This window comes from Loxodonta africana, chromosome 11 (assembly GCF_030014295.1).
Source record: "Loxodonta africana isolate mLoxAfr1 chromosome 11, mLoxAfr1.hap2, whole genome shotgun sequence".
Lineage (NCBI taxonomy): Eukaryota > Metazoa > Chordata > Mammalia > Proboscidea > Elephantidae > Loxodonta > Loxodonta africana.
In genome coordinates this window covers 33,657,658-33,680,541 of record NC_087352.1, presented here as the reverse complement: position 1 = coordinate 33,680,541, position 22,884 = coordinate 33,657,658, and the positions used below count along the sequence as shown (strand labels likewise).

The 22,884-nt window shown below is 36.4% G+C and overlaps 1 protein-coding gene across 2 annotated transcripts in view; it reads left to right on the top strand.

Moving 5' to 3' along the window:
• The window catches only part of ZNF407 (zinc finger protein 407), a 482,381-nt gene that overhangs the window by 333,125 nt on the left and 126,372 nt on the right, over positions 1 to 22,884 (top strand). For both annotated transcript variants that reach the window (XR_010323432.1, XM_003406691.4), the window contains exon 8: positions 12,025 to 12,203. Coding sequence is in view for 1 of the 2 variants with exons in the window: in XM_003406691.4 (XP_003406739.2) it covers positions 12,025 to 12,203 (179 nt within the window). In the remaining variant the exon portion in view is untranslated. The remainder of the gene's footprint in view (positions 1 to 12,024; positions 12,204 to 22,884) is intronic.

Here is a 22,884-nt window from a genome sequence, read left to right as displayed (position 1 = left end):
AAGGAAGTCACTTTGCACAGCCCACACTTAAGGTGGATCTGGGAGAAACCTGGTTGCCTATACTTGTCTCAGCCTTGGATCTTCTAATCAGTCCAAAATGGCATTGTCCTGTTAAATCTTGGCATTTTGTTAACTACTTTGTTTCAGCTCATTAATTTTGTTACTTTTATTTCTTCCTCCAAATATTAGAGGTACCCACTCACTGAATTTAGTAACTCGAATAGATGATGACTGTTCAGCATCCGGCCTCTTGCTTTTACATTTCTAAAATCACCCCAGTGGGAAGTTTGTTTCCCCTCCTCCTACCACAAAAATTATCTTTTTCAATTCTAAAAGTAATAAATACATGCTCATTGTAAAACCACTTAAATTATGTAGAAATACATAGAGTCAGAGTAGCCCTCACTTGCATTAAACTCTTCCTAAAGATCATCATTTTTAACTCACTGGTATATAGTCTTCCAGAATTGTTCTGTGTCTATATGAGATACACATAACATATCTAAGATCAAGATATATATATATATGTACATATATATACACACAGTAGATACAAAATAAGATACAAAATCTGTAATACCTGCTCAAGTACAGACCTTTTCCTTTATAACTGGGATGCAGCCTGCCTGCACATCTGTAACCTGTGTTCACACAGCCCTGGATGGCCCATATGCTGCTGTCTTATGATGACTGGGAGGCTTCTTTTGTATACAGTCCTTCTGGTGGCCTTCCTTTAGTGTACACTAAATTCTGCATTTTAAAAAATGCTTTCATTTTGGGGGAGTTGGGTGATGTGCTGGATGGAGGGATTTGCAATGTATCTGGATTGTAATTGGGTGCTTTGGATGTATTAACTCTCTGTTGTATGTTTAATATATGTAAAGTTTTCTTAAAATTTAGTCTCTAGAAATAATCGTAAGATTCATTGCAACATTTGCCCTTGTGTTTTAGGTCAAAAATTTCCTGTATGTTATACTGTATCATTTTGTATTGTAAAGACATATGTTAACATCAGTATGGTGCAGTTTGAAACAATGTAGCACATACCTTTGAAGTAGATTAATGGAAATTATTGAAATCATAGCTTCTAAGGACTTTAATTATGGGTCTGAAAATAATTGATGAGATGTTTCTGAGTTCTGAGCAACCTTTCTGAGATATTGAGTAGAAGTGGGTGGAAAAAAAACAAAACAAAACTGGGTGATACTAAAAATAAGTACATATGAATGTTTTTTAAAAATAGAAATAGGAAAAACTAAACAATTTCAATCCTTGAAATACATGTTTTTAAGAAGGAAAAGTCCACTACAAAGTCAGTACCAAGTATGCTAGAAAAGGCAGTTATCACATTTGAAAATAATTGTAACTCTGTATGCATGCGACTGACTTCAAATAATGTAATGAATTTATTCCAACCCCCCTCTTTAACAAATGATAAATGCAAAAAGTCCACATAGCATGTTTATTTATAAAAAAGGATAATTGTGGATTTCTCAGCATTTACAATATTATATTTTTATAATTTGAATATTTTAATAGCATATACTGATGAAATTTTCTGATAATGCCAACATAAGTGCTATACTTAGCATTGTAGAAGACATATTTAGAATTTTAAATAACCCTATAGGATGAAGGAAGAGAGAAAAACAAAGAAGATGACAACCGATAATGCAAAAGGAAATTATATCTGTAGTGGTGCTAGTACGATTGAATAAAATATTATGAATAGCCTTCATTTTGGAGTACCTGTGGGATACTGCACTTAATCTGCATAGAGGGAAAATATATATATACATATATAAAGCCATGTTGTGTCTTCTCCCTGAAGGATGCTGATGTTGATATATCTCTCTTTTCAAATAATTTTGTTCCTGAAATGCTATATAAAACCCTGATTTCCCCATTCCTTTAGTTTTTTTTTTTTTTTTTTTTTAGTTTTTAATTTCAGAACATTTCTCATCTTTATTTCTAATTAGTCTAATTAGCAATGGCTCTTGGCACTTTTTTATTTTAAAAGTGCTCTTCCTCTAGTGTTTCACTCAAATTATTTCAAAAAATTGATGCTTTGAAAACATTGTGTATGTCAGTGTTTGAAGGAATCGTTTTTTAATATGAATAATCATTGCCCAAGTTATCTAAGTTATTTTTCTCTATATTACCTTTTCTTAAAATGGGTGCAGTGGTTATTATCTAAATTAGGAAGCAAGCCACCTTGTAACTCAGGAAGCAGATGGTGAGTTTCACAGAGGGGGTCGCAGGGAGGAGAACACAGAGCCTCACAGAGGGGGTCACAGGGAGGAGAACACAGAGCCTCACAGAGGGGGTCGCAGGGAGGAGAACACAGAGTCTCACAGACCAGAACTACAGCCGTGCATGCGGTGAAACCAGATTAGAGTGGCTGAGGGAGATGGGACAGGAGCTGTGAACTTGAAAGGCACAGTTTTATCATCACCTTAATTATTAAAGGAATAGAGTGAATCTTACTAAAATCAAAGGTGATTTGTGATTTTAGATAGATTTTGTTTTTAGTGTCCACTCCATAAATTAAATCACCATGAAGATCCACCATGACTGTATGTTATTTTATGTTTTAATCACTTCTTATCTCATTGAAAACTATCAAGTCGTTGAGCAGAAGGTGAGAAGTGCAGTATTCTGTCTTTTTAGAAAAGCATCACACAAGTAGAGTAACAAGATGGGAAGATGAATAAAATAGAAAATTACGGGTTGTCTGATATATCAGGGTGGAGGGTAAAGGAACTTTCCACAAAAACTGTCTTATTGCCTATAATCTGATTCCCATTCCTGGCATCATACCATGCCAACTTGTTCCAAATATATCAAGACAGTCATTAATTTTACCCCCCCCCCAAAAAAAAAATGAGGTCATGAGGCCGGTAAACTGCTTCCCTTGGGGGAATGGGAAACTAATTTTTTTTTTAGCATCTTTATGTACCAGGTACTTTAGCGTATAATATCGTGCCACTGTAATCTTCTGAGTTTCCATTTCTTTATCAATAAGATTATATTATTAATAAGTACATAGAAACTATTGATTTTATCTTAATAGTATTAATTTGTTATTGGCCCAGGTCTCTCCATTACTATAGTTTAACTCCAGATTTTGACCACACCAGCTCATGACCACAGTCTGTGACTAACTTGGTAGGAGGTTGTAATGTTGAAGGAAAAAAGAGCAGTATGGAAATATTAACTCTTCTAGATACAAACGTCCTGCAATGCCCAGGCAATTATAACAGTACTGACGTGTGAAAAGCAGACCAGCAAAATATAGTAGAAAGTCCAGAATTAACTGCAAATAAAATATTGATAATGGTGGCATTTCAAGTCAATGAGGAAAAGAAGGAATGTTAATAAAGGGTATTGAGACAACTGGGTAGCAGTGTGAATCCGCACTGTACACCACATATAGCACGATTTTGAAATAAATCTAGTGTAATATAATGAAGCTATACAAGTACTAGAACCAAATTTGGGGCAATTCTTTTATAATTTCCAAGTAGGGGAGGCCTTTTTAACTGTAATATGAAATCCAGAAGCCATAGAACAAAAGATGAGTATAATAATTAAAAAAAAAAATTCTGCTTTACAGAAGATATTATAAGAAAAGTCAAAAGAAAAAGGAAACTAAGGAAAAATATTTCCAACTGCTGTCATAGACAAAGAGCCAATAAGAAAATGACCAACAGTGACTAACATCACTATAGGAAAAAGCAGAGGAAAAATATAAACAGACGGTGCGTAGGAAAGGAAATACATACGACTTTCACGTATTTGAAAAGATACTCAACCTCATTCATTACAAGATTAATGCAGTTAAAACTTTTAAGAACTAAAATTTAAAACTCCACTGAGCTACCAATTTTACACCACATTGGCAAAAATTCAAAAATTTGATAACATGCTCTGTTGGTAAGAATGTGCAGGAACAGGCTCCCTCAAACATCATTGATGGGGGTGTAAATGGCTACACCTTCTCTGCAGGGCAATTTGGCAGAATTTATCAAAGTCACCAAAGCATTTGCCTGTTGACACAGGAAGCAGTTACACTTGGCATCTGGGATTCTCTTGGCATTTTGAGAAATGGAAAATGTTCCACAAGATTATTCACTGTAAGCTTGTATACCAACAAATGATTGGAAGCAACCTAAATGCCCATCAATAGAGGATCAGTTAATTAAATTATGCTGCATCCATACTGTGAAGTACTATGAAGCTATTGAAAAAGAAGGTGGCAGAGGGGAGTGGAAGGAGGAAAGAAGGGGAAATAAAGAAGCTTGTTATATACTGACATGGAAAGATCCCCACACAATATTGTTAGATGAAAAAACAAGGTGTAAAATACATTGTATTAACAAATTTATATAAGAGGAGCAGAAAGAAAAGAATACACAATATTCTTGTGGCTTGAGAAAAGTATTTTACGTTCCCCCAAAGATTAATGAAAAGTTGTAAATAGTACCTACCTGGTTGTGGAAGGGGCACAGAGGGAACAGTGGTTGGAGGGAGATTAACGGTACACATTATTAGACTTTTTGACATTCGAAATATGTGACTATTGTTTATTCAACAAGTTAAGCAGTATTTTTTTTTTTAATTAATGTAACAAACAACAGTAGAGAAAAATATTCAATTGAGATTTTTTAGTCTTCTCTATCCTTACATTAAATAATAAACTTATACTTTCTGTGTTAATAAGCTGTGGGTTGCTGTATAGTACTAATAATTTTATTGAGTTCTAAAAGACTTTATGGTCTTCTGTTTATTATTTAAAATATATTATCTTTGAGCTAAATATGAAAATAATTTCTTTTATCACATAGTTGTTTGTTTTGAGAAGCCCTAAAATTAATGGTCAGATCATATCTCTTGTCCTTTTGTTAACTGACATCTTTGTAAACTGCCCCAAGATTTTTAGCATGTCATATTTCCAAGTTTAGTTTGAAATTTGTTCATGATTTAGAATGCCTTTCCCATTAAAACAGTGCACGTATATTACAATTCCAGGCAAGTCCTGCAAAAATCATTAGTCCAGGGAGAAACCTAAAGCCTTGTGCTGAGGAATCCACCTTCCAAATCTAACAGTGCTTCCAAAAAAAAAAAAAAAAAATTTTTTTTTTTCTACCTGCTAGACTTTGAAAGTGGTTTTTCCTCAACTGATAGCCATTGTTGGTAGTTCTGTAATGTGTGGATGTAATTGTAGAGTTTAGAAGAATGAAGGTCAGAGTCTGGGATTTTGAAGAGGCATTAGTTATAGCCACTGCAGTTTTCTTAGGAGTACTGTTTGCATGACATATTTTTTAAATCCTGTTACTTCGACTTATTTGTGCCTTTTAATCTAAAGTGTGTCTTTTGGAAATAGCATTTTTTTGTATCTTCTTTGTTGTTTTTAATACAAACGGCAGTCACTGCCTTTTGATTGGATTATTTGGTACATTTATGTTTACTGATATTATTGATTTAGTTGGGTTTATGTCTGCCTTTTTACTTTGTTATGCCTCATTCCTTTTTATTCCTCTAATCCTTCGTTAATGCTTTCTTTTGCATTAAGTTCATCTTGTGTAACATTTTAAATCCTTTAATGATTTTTTTCACTGTATCGAAAATTTTTGTAACGGTTTCTCTGGGTCTTAGACTGTACATCTTAACTTATCAGGATCAACTTCAAGTTTATACTAATTTAATTCCACTGAGAGATAGAAACATCAGTCTCGTATAGCTCTATTCCCTCCTCCCACTTACTATTAATATTAATACAATTATGTTGGTGTTCCTGTATCCATGAGTCATTTTTTTATTGCTGCTTTCAAGACTTTGTTTTTGTCTTAAGCATTTTTACTGTGATATATCTGATTATGGATCCCTTTGTATTTACCATATTTTTACACAAGTAGCACATGTGCTGTGTTTGTTTTCCCAACCGTGTCCTCTCCCCATGGGGTATTTTCATAAGCATCCTCTGCTAATTTTTTTGCAGTGATATATATAAAAAAATGGCATAGCATACTTACAAAAATACCTCATGGGAGAGGGTACAGTTGGCAACAAACATAGAATGTGCATGTTATTTGCATAAAAATATGGTGCTTGGTGTCCATCAAGCACCTTGCATGTTTAGATTGTTTTTGTTCAAATTTTGGAAGTTTTGAGCCATTATATCTTCACATATTTTTTCTGCTCCTTTCTCTTTTGCCTTCTGAGACTTCCATTATACATATGTTGATGTACTTTGTTGTGTCCCACAGGCCTCTGAGGCTCCATTCATTTTTCTTTATTAGTTTTCCTCTCTGTTCGTCAGATTATATGATCTCTATTAATCTTTCTTCAAGTTCTCTGATTCTTCTGCCAGTTAAAATCTACTGTTGAGCACATCTAGTAAATTTTTTTTTAGTTATATTTTTGACACACGAAATTTCACTTTTAAAAATAATTTTTATCTCTTTATTGATATTCTCTACTTAATAGGACATTGTCATCATATTTTTTTTATTTCTTTAAGCATGGTTTCCTTTAATTCTTCGAGCATATTTATAACAGCAGCTTTGAAGTCTTTGATTAATTTAACATCTGAGCCCTCTCACAGGCAGTCTCTGTTACTTGCTTTTTCCTGTGCGCAGGCTAGACGTTTCTGTTTATTTTGCATATCTCATAATTTTTGTAGAAAACAGGGCATTTCAGATACTGTACTGTACCAACCTGGATACCGACATGCTCTCTACCTTCCCCATGGGAATTGTTGTTGTCGCTTTTGCTTGTTTATTTTTCTTAGTTTTGGGTGAAGTTGCTGGACTATTTAGTGAAGTCTCTTTGCTCTTCAGTTTGAAGCTCCTGAGATTGCTCTTTGGAGGACTGAGTCTTGGGCGGGCACATAGTCACTCCGGATAACAGTGGTTTTAGTAGGGCTCTCTTTGATGATCTCTTTCCTTTGTCTTTCTGTTGATACATGGGTGTTAGCTGCCACAGCCCAGAAATGACACATACCAACACATACCATTCCTACTCACATAGACTCGTGGCCCTAGCCTCACTGAGTTAAACTTAGAGAAGTAGGAGACTTTTTTACTTGGTAGTGATAATCTGTCTCTTCCAGCTACAATCCTAAACTTAGATGAGCAGGGTACAGGAATAGGATCAAGGAAGGGGAGGGTTTCTATGGTCCTCTGAGCCATTTAAATCTAAAAGCTGTCTATTTTGAGTGAATCTAAGATTGGAGAGAGCACACACTTATCTTTTTTTCTTTTCGTCCTGTATTCTTGAAAGTTGCTCTGTACTATAGTGGTTTGTGTCTTTACCTAAAATTCAGTGTCGTACTGAAGACATTATTCAATCACCCACTTCTAATCGTTGTGTGCCACGTTGACTTCACTGGCAATGCTACTATAACCCTGTTTGAAATGTTGTCTTAGAGCATCCTTATTTCTACTTTATTTCCTGTTTTGGGTTAGTTCCACATCAATTTACCATTTCAGTTACTTGTCTGTCATGTTTGTGGGCTGAATGTCATTCAGAATCACTTAGCAGAAGGTCCTATCTTTTATTTTTCCCTAAGTCTTATGACATAGCTGGACATGTTCAGCTGTAGCTTACGTGATATTGTCATGTGTACGCAATTAAGCTTGCCCCTACTTTAAGCCATATTGACATAACATATTACAGCTTTTATTTTTTCCATCTTAGAATAGTTTGATTTTTTACTTTGATTCTGTAAGTGGAAAAGGTCCTGTTTTGTCATAATCTTTTATAAGGTTTTTTTAAAAAAAACGCTGCTATAGAGTCGATTCTAACTCATAGTGACCCTATAGGGTCCCAAGGAACAGCTGGTGGATTTATACTGCTGCCTTTTTGGTTCTCAGGCAAACTCTTAACCACTTAACCGCTACACCACTACTAGCGTAAATTAGATCTAGAAGAATAAGTTAAAATGGAAAACACAGAAAATCACCATTATCCATGGAAATATATGAAACATATCATTGCCGTCATAGACAACCACTGTCTGCTTTTTCATGTTTCCATGTTTGTAGTTTTCTTATGTGTGTGCATAATACATGTAATTATAAATACATATACATATATAGTATAGGCATAAAATATATACAAATGTGGTATATAAATAGCATAGATAAGATATAATACATCAAGTACAAATATACATATATATTTATGTATTTAAAACATAGGATATTTTTCAAACATTTTAAAAATGTGTATATGTATTTATGTATGTATGCGTGTAATGGAAACCCTGGTGGCGTACTGGTTAAGTGCTACGGCTGCTAACCAAAGGGTTGGCAGTTCGAATCCGCCAGGTGCTCCTTGGCAACTCTATGGGGCAGCTCTACCGTGACCTGCAGGGTCACTATGAGTTAGAATTGACTAGACGGCACTGGGTTTGGTTTTTTGGTATGTGGATAATAGGGGAAACCCTGGTGGTGTGGTGGTTAAGAGTTCAGCTGCTAACCAAAAAGTCAGCAGTTCGAACCCACCAGGCACCGCTTGGAAACCCTGTGGGCATTCTACTCTTGGAAGCCCTGGTGTCATAGTGGTTTAAGAGCTATGGCTGCTAACCAAAAGGTCGGCCATTCAGATTCACCAGGTGCTCCCTGGAGGCTCCATGGGATGGTTCTACTCTGTCCTGTTGTGTTGCTATGAGTCAGAATCCACTTGATGGCAATGGGTTTGGGTTTCTTTTTTTTCCTTTTTCTTTTTTTGGTGTATAACGGTCCTTTATACCTTTTAAACGTCTCAAGTTCCACACCACTTTTTCTTGTTTTATTTTCTGTTTTTAAATCAAAGGAAGCCTCTCTCCTTTGCCTTTATCTCCACGCCCCCCTCACGTGCACACACACCTTGCTTGCCTCAGTAATAGTCTATTGATTGTTAGGTTCTGTATGCTTCTTAGGTTTCAGGAGATTTGACTTATTTCTGTCAAAGATATACCCCCTTGAGAACAAAATATTGTTTTGTTTTCAGAGTCATCTCTTTCTTCCTTCACTGAATGTTAGGATTCTTTGCTTATCTCCTCCCCCATTTAAGTGTGTATCATATGTTAAAATGTGTGTATCTCAGTAATTTTATTTTCTTCACTTGATAGGTAATTGTCTCTGATGACTCCTAACGCCTAGTGTTTTCCATAAGGAAATGATATAGGTGGTGCGCAGAATCGACAGTCATAATAGACAGTAATAATTAACTACAGAAGTAGCTTTTTTGCTATGAGTCGGAATTGACTCTACGGCACCGGGTACTGGGTTGGGTTAGTAGCTTTTTGTTTTTTCTCTGCAACATCAGCAAACAATGGTGAATTTAGGGGGTGGCTGTAATGCTGTTGAAAATAAATTGGAGATCCGTGGAATTAAAGGGGTAATTTGGAACAGTTCACCCAACTGATTGGGGGATTCAGAAACACTCCTCTGCCTTTCAGTTATCACAGAAGTGGACAATTCATTTGTATCATGCATCTTCAGGTGTTTGCTTATGTTACTTCCGTCAACATGCTTCAGAGAGATTATTCTAAGGATATTTATACATTCGAGAGACTCTACAATCTTATCCTTTTCTTAGATTGTGCCGGTATCTTTGATATGTAAATACCTGAAATTAGGAGGGCTGTGGTGTACTTCTGACTCATAGCAGCCCTATGAGTCAGAATCAACTTGACTTCAGTGGGTTTGGTTTTTTGTGGCGGGGGTGGTGGTTTACTTAGAAGTCCCTCAGTGGTGTAGTTAAGCATGGGACTAACTGAAAAGTTTGTGGTTCAACATACCCAGAGGTGCCATTTTCTCTACCTGGCTTGCTGAGATGGTTGTTCTCCATACCACTCTTGTAATGACACAGTAGAGAACATATTTACCATATTTCTTTGCAAATAATGTACCCACTTAAATAACATGGCCACACATATAACACACGGAAATGGTCCAATGAAGTAGAACACTTCTGGCCTAGTGCACCCATGCATATACCATACATGTCTTGTGACATTTCCAGAAGTGAATTTCAGCCTCATTCACTGATCCTCCTGTATTACAGGTAAATTATATCGTTCTGTTCGTTTTCTTTAATCTCCTGCTTATGTGTATAAAAATAGTCTGAAAATGTTACTTTTGATCATAATTGTATAGTAAAGGTATAAGACACGATCAATAAGTCATGGGTTAGGTTTAGAAGTCCCTTGGTAATCAGAACATAAATAATTGAAACTGCTTTTGTTCTGTTAATTTATGTTGATAATTATAGTGCATTAACTCAACAATTGAATGCAAAAACCTTATCAGATCATCTTAAGTGAAACCATTAAGCTATGTTAGGTCTGCTTATTTCACAGTTTGTGTCTTAGTGTCAATTAAGGTCAGTAACATGTAAAATAAAATTGGCATAGTACTCTTGCAAAAATAACGCATGGTGAGGGCATTGTATGATTGGCAAAAAACATAACGCATGCATTATTTGTGAAAAATATGGTGCTGAGTCTTTGGAGTTCTAATGTCGTTTGTTGCCTTTACAAACTAGTGTAAAATTGTTGGGATATAACCATTTGCTGTTTCCTTGACCAATATTTCTCAGGACGTATTCTCTGAAACTCAGAAGAAAGGCCTGGCAATCTATTTCCCAAAAACCAGCCATTGAACACTCTGGGGGGCACAGTTCTCCTCTGACACATGTAGGGTCACCATTAGGTGAAGCTGATTTGACAGCAACTGGTTTAGTCCCTGAAAAATAAGCAGCAGAATGTTTTTGAACGTATTATATACAAAAGCAATTCCAATTAAAAAAAAAAAAGAAATTTTTCTTTCTTTTTTTTTATTTTTCCAATTAAAAGTGTTTAGGAAATGCTGACCTACTTGAAGTTCCTTCTGAGAAACTTTAATATTCTGATATGTACTGTGAGATGCCTTTGGTATTGACCGTTTCCCAGCCTTGTTTGGTACTGGATCCCTATCTTCGTAGAATATTTTGCGGGGTTTTGTTCTTCAGCATTGCCATTGTGAAATGGTGTTGAAGATACTGCCTGGTCGCCTTCTGGCATGTAACTTTGCTTCGTAGGTAATCTGCAGCAAGTCTGAGTTTTTTGTTTCTTTAGATAGTACCCCATCCCTATTGAATTTGTGTAGGGCCTTTTTTATTATCCTTCTAGGAATGACACAGACAATAGAAAACAACTGTGTATGTGTGTTTCAGAATGGGTCTAGGTGTGCAGTCTCTGACAGGAAGGTGCTGATGTCGATGAGGGAGCAGGTGGAACAGTTTGCCTCAAAGGGCGGCATCCCCAGAACTCCTGGCATGCTGCTTCCTCAGACCTTGCTTTCCTGCACCTGCAGGAGTTGGACGAAGCCCACTGCTGTTTTCAGGGGCTGTTTGACACAGCATAGGTGGGCCCTGGATGGCATTGCTCAGTCCATCAGTCTGAAGGCCTATACCACCACAGGAAACTTGCTGGCAGTTAGCAGATTGCCCAGATGTTGGGCAGGCTGGAGTAAAAGGGAGGCTGTTTCTATCTCCCTTTCTTTCTTCAAGTTCTTTAGAGCCTTACTTAGAGCAACTAGTTTGACTGAATTTAAACACTTCATTGTTTCCTACGAGTTCTAAATTTGCTGGAGGTGACGACGGTCTGTTTCCTTTTGTCCTCCTTCTCAATGGTGATAGGTGTGTTCTCAGGGATTAATGAAACACCTTCAGTGCCCTCAAGTGGTACCAGGATAATTTCATATTAAAATAATAGAACCTGGGATTTTGTATTTCTGGTTCTGCATAGAATTGAATTGCTGAGGTAAAAGACCAACTTAAAAGCGAGCACCGGGGTAATGAAAGTTACTGGCCTCATAGGGCTCATGTATTGTATAAATTGATTATTATATGAGAATAGTAGCTTAGGATAGTAGTAATTTAGGATAGTAGCTGATTTGTACTAAGCCCTGCAGAAGTGTTAGCAAAGATCATTGTGATATAATGTTATCGATTTGACCTGAATTCTATTTACTTTTTCTTCTCACTTGGTAGGTCAAACTGTGCCGAAAATATCCGCAAACACATTTTACATACGGGCAAGCATGAGGGAGTCAAGATGTACAACTGCCCCAAGTGTGACTACGGGACAAATGTCCCTGTGGAGTTCCGGAACCACCTGAAAGAACAGCATCCTGATATTGAAAACCCAGACCTGGCGTACTTGCATGCTGGTAAGGGGCTGAAGCCATTATAACTCTTGTTGTTTTTAAAGGGGGTTCATTTGCATAATGACAGCAGTTGCAGTGTAGTTTGTACACTGCCAGCATTTATTTTACTGCAGTAGAGTATGTGATAGTTACCTGCTTCAGGACTTATTTAAAAAAGCTAGTATGTTCCAGTCTTATCCCACTTAAGTATGAAAACAGGTCTTTTCAGTTACATTTCATCAAATGCAAATGTCACAAAATAATCATCCTAGAGCCGCAAAGTTAATAATAGCAAATAATCAAAAAAACACAGTTGAACCAAAATGATAGCAATTGTCTGAGCTTCCTATTTGTTTGATTAGATTTGTAATAAATACCTGCAGAGGAAAAGAATGTGACAAGGAGAGTGAGTGGGACCACTGTGGATGGGCACTGTGGTGCTGTCCCCCTCCCGACAGTCAGGAGGTACCCAGGGGCTGGGGAAGTGCCTGTGAGGGTGCTGGGTCACACGGGGGCTGGGAAAATGCCAGTGACGCGGTGGCTGCTGGAATTAGTCTGGCCTCACTCAATCAGAAGTCAGAGACTGTGAAGGGAACAGAGCATCACAGAACTCAGGGTTCAGCCAGCCTAATTCTGGAGCCCACCTTTATGTTTCACTAGCAAGTGTTCATAGAGTGTTGAGCTCCTCATGCAGAGAACAACAAAATGATGGGTTATATGTTTGGGGACCTATTTGAGGAAGTACTTACCCTGAAGTAAATTTAGAGAAAGTTACCATGATTTAGCCCAATTATTGCGGTATGTAAATTATACCAGTCGATACAGGGGTAGAAAATGCTTCTGTCTTTTCTAAAGATTTCTTTAGAAAACACCTTTTCTAAAGGCCTTCTGTTTTCCGGAGAAATTAAGAATTAAACATTGATAGGGTCTTTTCCATAGTTGCCTTTATTTTTCTGCTGTCATACTTTTAAAAGATAATGTTGCCATTGATATGATTTTCATCAGTTCTTAGGTATTAAGATTTAACCATTTAACATTTACATCAGATTATTACCTGTACAGGGTAATAGCACATTAATCTATCATACGTTATTCACAAGTTGAGATTTTCATATTTTTCTTTAATCAATTTTTTAGTTCTTCGTAAAATGTATTATGTAGCTACATTCCATAGCAGTTCCTTCTTGCCCAGTTAGAAAGAATAAGAATATGAAAGCGTGACTCTTATCAAAACCCCAAATCCTTTTTTTCTTCTAATGACTCCTAGTGACCCTACAGGACAGAGTAGAACTGCCCCACAGGATTGCCAATGCTGTAATCTTTAAGGACGCAATAGCCACGTCTTTCTCTTACAGAGCAGCTGGTGGGTTTGAACCGCCGATGACCTTTGGTTTAGCAGCCAAGCGCTTAACCACTGAGCCACCCAGGCTCCTTAGTTATAAAGAATATGAATATGAATATGAAAGTGTGACTCTTACCCAAACCCTAAATCCTTTGTCTTTCTAATGATAACTAATTCAGCTCCATTTTAATGTATGCTTAACTGATTCCTTAATTCTCTGCAAATGGATCGCTTTAGACTTAGGCGGATTCAATTTTATATTCCACCTCTGAGCCCATTACTTAATCGATCGCAGGTAAGGTAAAACAGCTATAGCCTTTTATGTCTTAACTGTTCCCTCTCATTTAGTGGTATATTCAGATTTCCTAATTGGAAAGGTTTACTGAATCATTAGTTAAAAGCGTTAGTGTTCTGTTATGTCGAGCTTTGTAGGATTTACTCTTTTCCCAAAGTCCTGAAGCTATCCTGGCCCTCTATTTTTAACCCAGTTCCTTTTATCCACTTTTATTAGTTGGATGCCCTGACACATGTCATGACATTTTATACAATAATTCATTTTATGAAAAGGTCCAAAAATCTCAGAAAACCCTGACAGTGTCTCATTGGTTCTCCCTTACATAAACCAATTATTATTTCAACCTAAAAAGGAGTGAAATTTTTTCTGACATGATTGCCTTTGGTAAATCCATGCTGACTCACACCTATTAAATTGTACTTCTCCAAATGTATCATTAAGCTCATCCATAAGTATCATCTCAAATTTATTTCCTAATATAGATGTTAGACTTTCAGGTCTATAATTTGCAGCCTCTCCCCGCTTTCTTTTTCACCTTCAGACTGGATCCCTCGTTTTCCAGTCTCCTGGCACTTCACCACTAACAAAAGACTTCCTAAAATAATTAACAGTCCAACAATTTGATTCTTTAACCTCATACATCATCCATGGGCTAATTCACTATTTTTCTTCACTCCTGCTAAATGTCTTTGTTCCTTTCAAACTCCTGTCTAGATACTCTGGAGCTGCGTCCTCGGGTCCATTATAGCACGATAAATTCGATATTTTGGTAACTGGCCTTTCTCTTCTCATCTTCACTCCTGCTTGAGTTCCTAAGTTTAGAACTATCTTACAGACTTTGTATTCACTAGGTGAATAATGTCAAAACAGTACTTCTCATGAACCTACTTTTTTCAATAATAATTGGTATCCAGGATAATCACATTAGTGGATGTTTATCAGGAAATGAGCTATTTACTAATTCCAAGTTAAGCAGACCCTTTTGAAGTCATCACCATTTCTGTTTTAGTGAATATTATACTAAAGTAGGTTTGTTCAGTACCTGCTGATGATATATTCTTAAATAGTTTAATATTCAGTCTGTTTAAGAATAAAAACATTCTCTCTAAAATTTCTTCACGATTTCTAAAAAACGCCTTTTATCTGCTTAGTACTCTAGAGCACTGTTAAAGAAATAAACCCAGACAGACAACTCTGTCTATCTGTCTGGCCCATCCTTCTTATACTTCCCCCTGCAGAAGGGCAGTCATTGTTGTTCTAGAGTAATCCAGATTGTGTTCATGTATGGTTTCCTGTTTTATGTGGTTGGTAAGTAGTACTGAAGAACGCCATTATTTTACAGTATCACATGCTGCCTTTTCCATTACAAGGAAGGGTATTAACAGTCCCTGTGCCAAACTTTTCATTAGATCACTAAATACTCAAATCTTTTTGGTAGATATGGTTACTAATTTAATGATTTTTGAAAACAGGTCTTCAGGAGATTATGCTGCACAAAGATACATTACTCCAGTGTGTCAGATTCAAACCCATGCCTCCTTGTCTGCAGAAGTTTTCGTATTACATGATCCTGCATAGACAGGAGCCTTTAAAAGTCAGCATTCATACAAAAATGAAATTCTTATCATGGAAACCTTAAAAATTTGAGGTTTTAAGATTTCAAATAATCTGAAAACATGTACTGGGAAGGGTTTTGGTTGTTAGGTGCCATTGAGTCAATTTTGACTCATAACAACCCCACGTAATGGAGTAGAACTGCCCTGTAGGGTTTCCTAGGCTGTAACCTTTAGGGGAGCAGATCGCCAGGTCTTCCCATAGAACCACTGGGTGGGTTTGAACAACCAACCTTTTGGTTAGCAGTCTAGCACTTCACCATCGCACCACCAGGGCCCCTCTCTTAGGAAGTAGCATGGTGTGACAATAAAAATACCACTGTGTAAAATATTTTCACAGCTGTACCTCCACTGCCTAGTACAGAGCTTGGTGCACAGATGGTTAGAGCAACAGACAGATGGATGAGTAGGTGGGTGCATGGGTGGATGGAGTCAAATGAACAAGGTTGTAGTGTTCTGACTTTATCATTGACATGTGTGACTTTGAGCAAGTCATTCAACTACTCTCTGTCTGTTTCCTCAATTGCAGAATGAGTAACAGTATCTAGTCTTTCTTTAAAACATGAGGTTCTAATTAGATACTGCATACGAAAGTCCATTGTAAGTTGTAGAAAGATGTCGAAATGGTCTCTGAAAAAAAGGTACTGAGTTTTCTAACTGCCGTTTTAATAGTAGGAAAGTATGCAAGAATGAAAAGACTAATGATTCTTTGCACTGATATCAAATTGTTATTAATAGTAATGAGTCTCATAACTATATATGTTTTTTATATATTAGTGTTCATACATATACTAGCATGAGCCTGAGCACGTATCCAAATTTAGGCCTAGAAAAGGCCAACATAATCCTTTATTTTTTTTCCAGAATAGAAATTTATCACTTACATAATCTATTTGAATGATTGCTATTCTTTGTATGTTGACTGAGGAGCCCTGGTGGTGCAATGGTTAAGCACTTGGCTGTGAGCTGAAAGGTCAGTGGGTCAACCCCACCAGCCACTCCACTGGACAAAGAGGTGGCATTCTGCTTCCATAAAGATTTACAGCCTTAAACTCTATAGGGGCAGTTCTCCTCTGTCCTCCAGGGTCGCTATGAGTCAGAATGAACTCAATGGCAGTGTTTGATTTTGCCTTGGTATATTATCTACCATACTCTGTGTTTTTGAAACTAATTTTTAAAAAGACTATCATTCTGAAGTACCATCCTTTCTAGTATATATGTTAATGCTCAACGAAGCCCTTAATGGCATTCACAATGTTTAAAATACAGAGTACACAATCAAAATACAGATTTTGTTAGTTACACGAACAGGATGAGCTGAAGATATCTGAACTAATAGGAATCCATTCAGTCAATGGTTGGAGATGGATCCCAGGCCCATAGGTCACTCAGACCCATTCCCTAGCTATATGAACTTAAATAAAAGTTTTAGTTATATTTAATGTTTTTCTAGAAGAAATACATCTTTCTTGGGAAGACTGGCAAAGTATAATTAGGTGTATAATTCAGAGCCACGTTAGAACTTTAAGCTTCTTTCCTTGCCACCACAAGGTTATAGGCACACGACAGTATGATTACCTCATCAACAGCAAAATTGTGATCTTATCTGGACTAACGTTTGCAGCATTCATGAAGAGAGTTCTGAAAGTTAAAATAGTCAAAAAGAAACAAAACTGTGATCTTATCCCCCTGACAACTTCATTTATCAAAATTTTAAGAAATTATAGTGGAGGCAGTATGATTTTATCAGGTAATTGATGTGGCTTTTACTCTTATATAGACCTTTTATCAACTGTTTAATTCAATGTAATTTATATATTTTACCAATTTACACACCGTCACACACATATTTTGACCCCAGCTAAAACACAGCTTTATATGAGGGAAACAGAGTAGGTGCCGCTGAGTCCTACTACTGACACCACCTAACAGATTACTGTTTTGAAGCTGTTTAGTGAAGAAAAGCATTACCAGTTTTTCAAATTATAAGGGAAATTCATGGTTTAATATAGCTTTGAAATTTAGTTCAGATGATGTAATAATGCACATTTTTACTCTTTTGGAATCTTGTTTATTTCCATTTTCTGTGAGTAAAATTTTCACAGCAAGTTTTCCTTGTCTCTTTTAAGTTTTTATTTTGAAATAATTTTGTGGTACAACTGCTTTGGAAAACAATCTGGCAGTTTCTCAAAAACTTAAATATAGAGTTACCATATAATCCAGTAATTCCACTTCTGGGTATTACCCAAGAAAACTGAATGTCCGTGCAGAAGTTTATGATGACTGTTCATAGCAGCATTGTTCATGATGGCCCCAAAGTAGAAATAACCCAGATGCCCATCGACTCATGAATGGGTAAACAAAATATGGTATATCCATACAATAAAATATCATTTGTACGTAAAAAGTAATGACGTACTAATACATGTACAACATGGCTGAATCTTGAAGACGTTATGCCAAGTGGAAGAAGACCACTTAGGAAATGTCCAGAATAGGAAAATCTGTAGAGATAGAAAGTAGATTAGTGGTTTCCAGGGTCTGGTGGGAAGACGGAAACAGGAATTGTTAATGGGTTTAGGGTTTCTGTTCGCAGTGATAAAATGTTCTCAAATTAGATAGTGGTAATGGTTGCACAACTTTTTGCATTATACTAAAACTCTGGGATTGTAAATCTAAACAGTTGATGGTATATGAATTATATCTCAATAAAAGTGTTCTTTAAAAAAAAAAGAGAGAGCTACAGCTATGAGTTTATCTGGATACCTGTGATTCCAATTCAACACCACCGGGCTCATTCTGTGGAAACTATGGTGGCATAGTGGTTTAGAGCTACAGCTGCTAACCAAAGGATTGGCAGTTCGAATCCACCAGGTGCTCCTTGGAAACTCTATGGGGCAGTTCTACTCTGTCCTATAGGGTTGCTATGAGTAGGAATCGACTCGACGGCACTGGGTGGGGCTCATTCTAACTTACCCCCTTTTCTTATCAACACTGCTAGGCTCATTCCAACTTTCCCATTTGTTTCTTCCAACCATAGCAGTTTTAGTTCTCACTGTCTGCACTGTAGTTATTTTTTCAACCCGAATATACACACAGAGTAATATCAAAGTTGCTAACTATTGACTCTATGAGAAACAAATTTACTTAGTATTTATGAACAATTATTTTTGTCTTTAATTTAAAGTATTCTTTTCCAAAGTTATGCAGGTGAATTCTGTTCTTCTCCACCCTTTTCGGGGTGGTTATATTAACCGGGGCAGTTCTACTCTGTCCTATAGGGTCTCTGTGAGTTGAAATCAACTAGACGGCAACAGGCTTGGTTGGTTTTGGAATACAGTTAGCTTCATATGTTACAGTTTACGTTGCAATTTGGGTTCTGCACACACCGTAGGTAATTTTTTTTAATTTTATATGCTGTTAATTTATTTTGTATCATCCTATGGATTTGGCAAAGGCATCAAGTCATGTATCTACTACGACTGTCATGATACAGAATGGTTCTATCTCTTAACAGTTCCCTGAAGCCCTCTTTCCAACCCCATCCCCTGACAACCACTGATCTATTTCCTGGTCCTATAGTTTTGCCTTTAAAATAAGCGGAATCATAGTATATGTAGCCATTGGGTCTGGCTTCATTCATTTGGGAAGAATGCAGTTAAAATTCCTTGTGGTTTCTGTGTGAAGCAATAATTTGTACGTTTTGATTGCTGAGTAGTTTTCCATTGCACGGGTGTACCACGGTTTGTTTCTCCATTCACCGGTTTAATGACATTGTGGTTGTTTACTGTTTTTGGCAATTATGAATAGAGCTGCTATAAAGCCTCATATATAGGTTTCTGTATGAATGTAGGATTTTATTTCTCTTGGGTATGTACCTAGAAATAAGATATCTGGATCATATGGTATTTTATGTTTAACTTTTTAAGAAACCATCAAACTGTTTTCCAAAGTGCTTGTACAATTTTACATTCCCATGAACAATGTGTGAGAGTTCCAGTTGCTCCACATCTTCACCAGCACTTGGTATTGTCAGTTTTTTTGTTGTTGCTGTTTGTTTTTGTTTTTCTATTAAGTTATTGTAATACGCAGACAGTAGTAATTTGTATTTGACTAATCACAATTTGTGTTCAGCATCAATTAATATACTTACTTGTCATCTATATATTTTCTTTGATAAAGTGTCAATTGAAAATTTTTACTCATGGGTGGTTGAGTTTTAGGTTTTCTCTTTCTTTCCCCAATACAAGACCTTTTTTAGAAAATGTGTTTTACCAATACTTTCTCCCAGTCTGTGGCTTGTTTGTTTTTCCAGCCTCTTAATATTATCTTTTACAGAGCAAAGGTTTTTAATTTTCATAAAAGTCCAAAATATTAATTTTTCTCTTACAGTTTGTACTTTTGATGTAATATTTAAAAATTTACCTAGCACAAGGTATAAAATTTACCTCCTAAATTTTCTTCAGGAAGCTTTATGCTGGAGAGGGAAGGGGGGAAAAGCTTTATGATGTTATATTTTACATTTAGGTCTGTGATCTATTTTTGTTTTGTTCTTTTAAATAATACTGTGTTTTTGGTGCAAGTTTACACAGCAAATTAGGTTCCCATTTGACAGTTTCTTCACAAATTGTTCAGTGACATTAGTTACATTTTTCACAATGTGTCAACATTCTCTTTAATTGCGTTCTGGTTGTTACACTGGTTTATGATTCATTTTGAGTTAAATTTTTCAGAAAGTGTTAGGTGGAGGTGAAGGTTTGTTTCTTTGTTTTGTTTTGTTTTTTTGCATATGACTGTCTTGTTTCAACAACATTTGATGAAAACATCTTTTCTCCATTAAATTGGCCTTGTACTTTTGTTGAAAATCAGCTGGCTGTATTTTTTTTGGTTCATTTCTATATACTCTATTATCATAGCAGTTTTTAAAAACAGAGTGTGCATAGGTTTAAAATTTCATCCTTAAAATGCTGTAAGTAGATAACAGTGTATTTTCCTTCGACTTCATGTATCCTTCCCCTTCACTGTTCTGTGACCTGATGTAAACTCATCAAGATTTTGTCTGGGTTGTCACTGACTCTTCCTTCTCCTAAATGTCGTTCTGACTGAGGGGTGTTTGCTGTACCTGATATTGGTTTCATCAGTTAGCTGCAGATCTTATGGACAAATAAAATGAGATGCATATTTACTCTCAATATATGGTACCCAGTGAAATTATTATTCCTTAATTCTTTGTAGTATTGAATAAGAAAGGGTTCTCCCTTTTTGCTTATAATATGATTCTTCTCAGGGGAGCTTTGTCACCGTTGTAAGCAATGCGCCCATTTATTTTCTGAATGTATTCATATTAGAAAATTTTAAATAGGTATTTTGTTAGTGTGGTGTTGTTAGAGGAGGAAGTTGATTGGGATAAAAACTAAAACCAGACCCACTGCTGTTGAATCTATTCTGACTCATAGCGACCCTATAGGGTAACTGAAAACGGGGAAGAGTTAATACAAAATATACATACATACTTATATATGTGTATTTATATACACATATAAGTGTATACATACATACATATATATATATGCCTTCATTACACAGTGGTTGAGTGCTTCGGTGCTAACTGAAAGGTTGGCAGTTTGAACCCACCAGCCACTCTGCAGGAGAAAGATGTGGCAGTCTGCTTCTGTAAAGATTGTAGTTGTTAGGTGCCTTTGAGTTGCTTCTGACTCATAGTGACTCCACGTACAACAGAATGAAACATTCTTCAGTCATATGCCATCCTCACAATTGTTATGCTTGAGCCCGTTGTTGGCAGCCACTGCATCGGTCCATCTCATTGAGGATCTTCCTCTTTTTCGTTGACCTTCTACCTTACCGAGTGTGATGTCCTTCTCCAAGGACTGATCCCTCCTGATAACATGTCCAAAGTACATGAGAAGTAGTCTCTATATCCCTGCTTCTAAGGAGCATTCTTCCGTACTTCTTCCAGGAAAGATTTGTTTGCTCTTCTGGCAGTCCACGATACAGTCAGTATTCTTCGCCGATACCATAATTCAAAGGCATCAATTCTTCTTTGGCTTTTGCATGCATATGAAAAAAAAAAATATGAGGTGATTGAAAACATCATGGCTTGGGCCAGGTGCACTTTAGTCCTCAAAATGGCATCTTTGCTTTTTAACACTTTAAAGAGGTCTTTTGCTATGGGGCAGTTCTACTGTGTCCTATAGGGTCACAATGAGTCAGAATTGATGGCCAACAACAATGTGTGCGTGTGTGTGTGTGTGTGTGTGTGTGTGTGTGTGTGTGTGTGCAGAGAGAGAGAGAAAGATATGTATGTACATAAAATAATCATTTATATGCAAGGTCAGTTTCAGTCATAACCACTATTGTGAGGATGGCACAGGACCAGGCAATGCTTCATTGTTATACTTTGGGTCACAGTGGGTCACGGCCAACTCAACAGCGCCGAACAACAACCATTATATATATATATTTACATATATCTATGTAATTTGTAAAGTTACTTTATTCAGGAAAAATACAAATAATCATAATAATGGACCTTACAAACATGCCTACGCTTTCTTATTATTTCCATTTTTTCCGGTAAGATTAAAAACACTTAGATGTGTTCTCTTAACAGATGAAAATCCGTCATAGTAGTCACTTAAATCACTAGTAGCTTTTACTTCAGCAGAATAAAGCTTAGGCCTCAGCTAGGTAAGATAATATTTTTGATGGCTGGTCTAGATCCTTTTTAAAAAGCTCAAACAGGTTCGTTCTTGTCATAGCTATTAGTGCCATTCTTTTAGTAGCTTGTCAGTTTGATTGGCAGAGAGTCATTCTTCCTTTTTGTGAGAAAGTCATAATTTTAGTAAATGCTTAAAATAAAAACCTAGCATAAGTGATTTCCTGTTTGTAAAGGAAAAGGCAAGATTCCTTTGCAAGTAGTATAGATTAATTTAATCACACAACTCTGTATATAAAATTTAATTTTTGTTTCAGTGGGAGAGAACTCTTTGGGGGGGAACCTTTCAGAATTCCCTTGCACATTTGTTGCCTGGCTTTACTAAGTTAGAATGAATTACAGTACTGGCTTCTTTCTGAATACTAGTCAGGGACAGATATGCGCTCTGTTGGCCTAAATAGAATCTGCATCTTAAACTAACGAAGTAGATCCCTTTGTATCTTGGAGTAAGGTTTACGTCAATTAATTTTTTAGTGATAAAAGCCTTAAATAAGTTAATATTTGTAAAGTGACTAAAATAGTGCCTGGCACATGTTGTGTTCTCTATAAGTATTTAACAAATCAAATATTTACCTGGAATCACTCAGTGTTCTGAGTTTATATTTACTTGGGTGGCCTGGACTGTCGGCACAACTTAAATGTTCACCTAGTTTACATGCCTGCTCTCTTGATAAGTCAGCAAGACTGTTTCTGAGAAATAAGCTGCTCTAACGATGTCA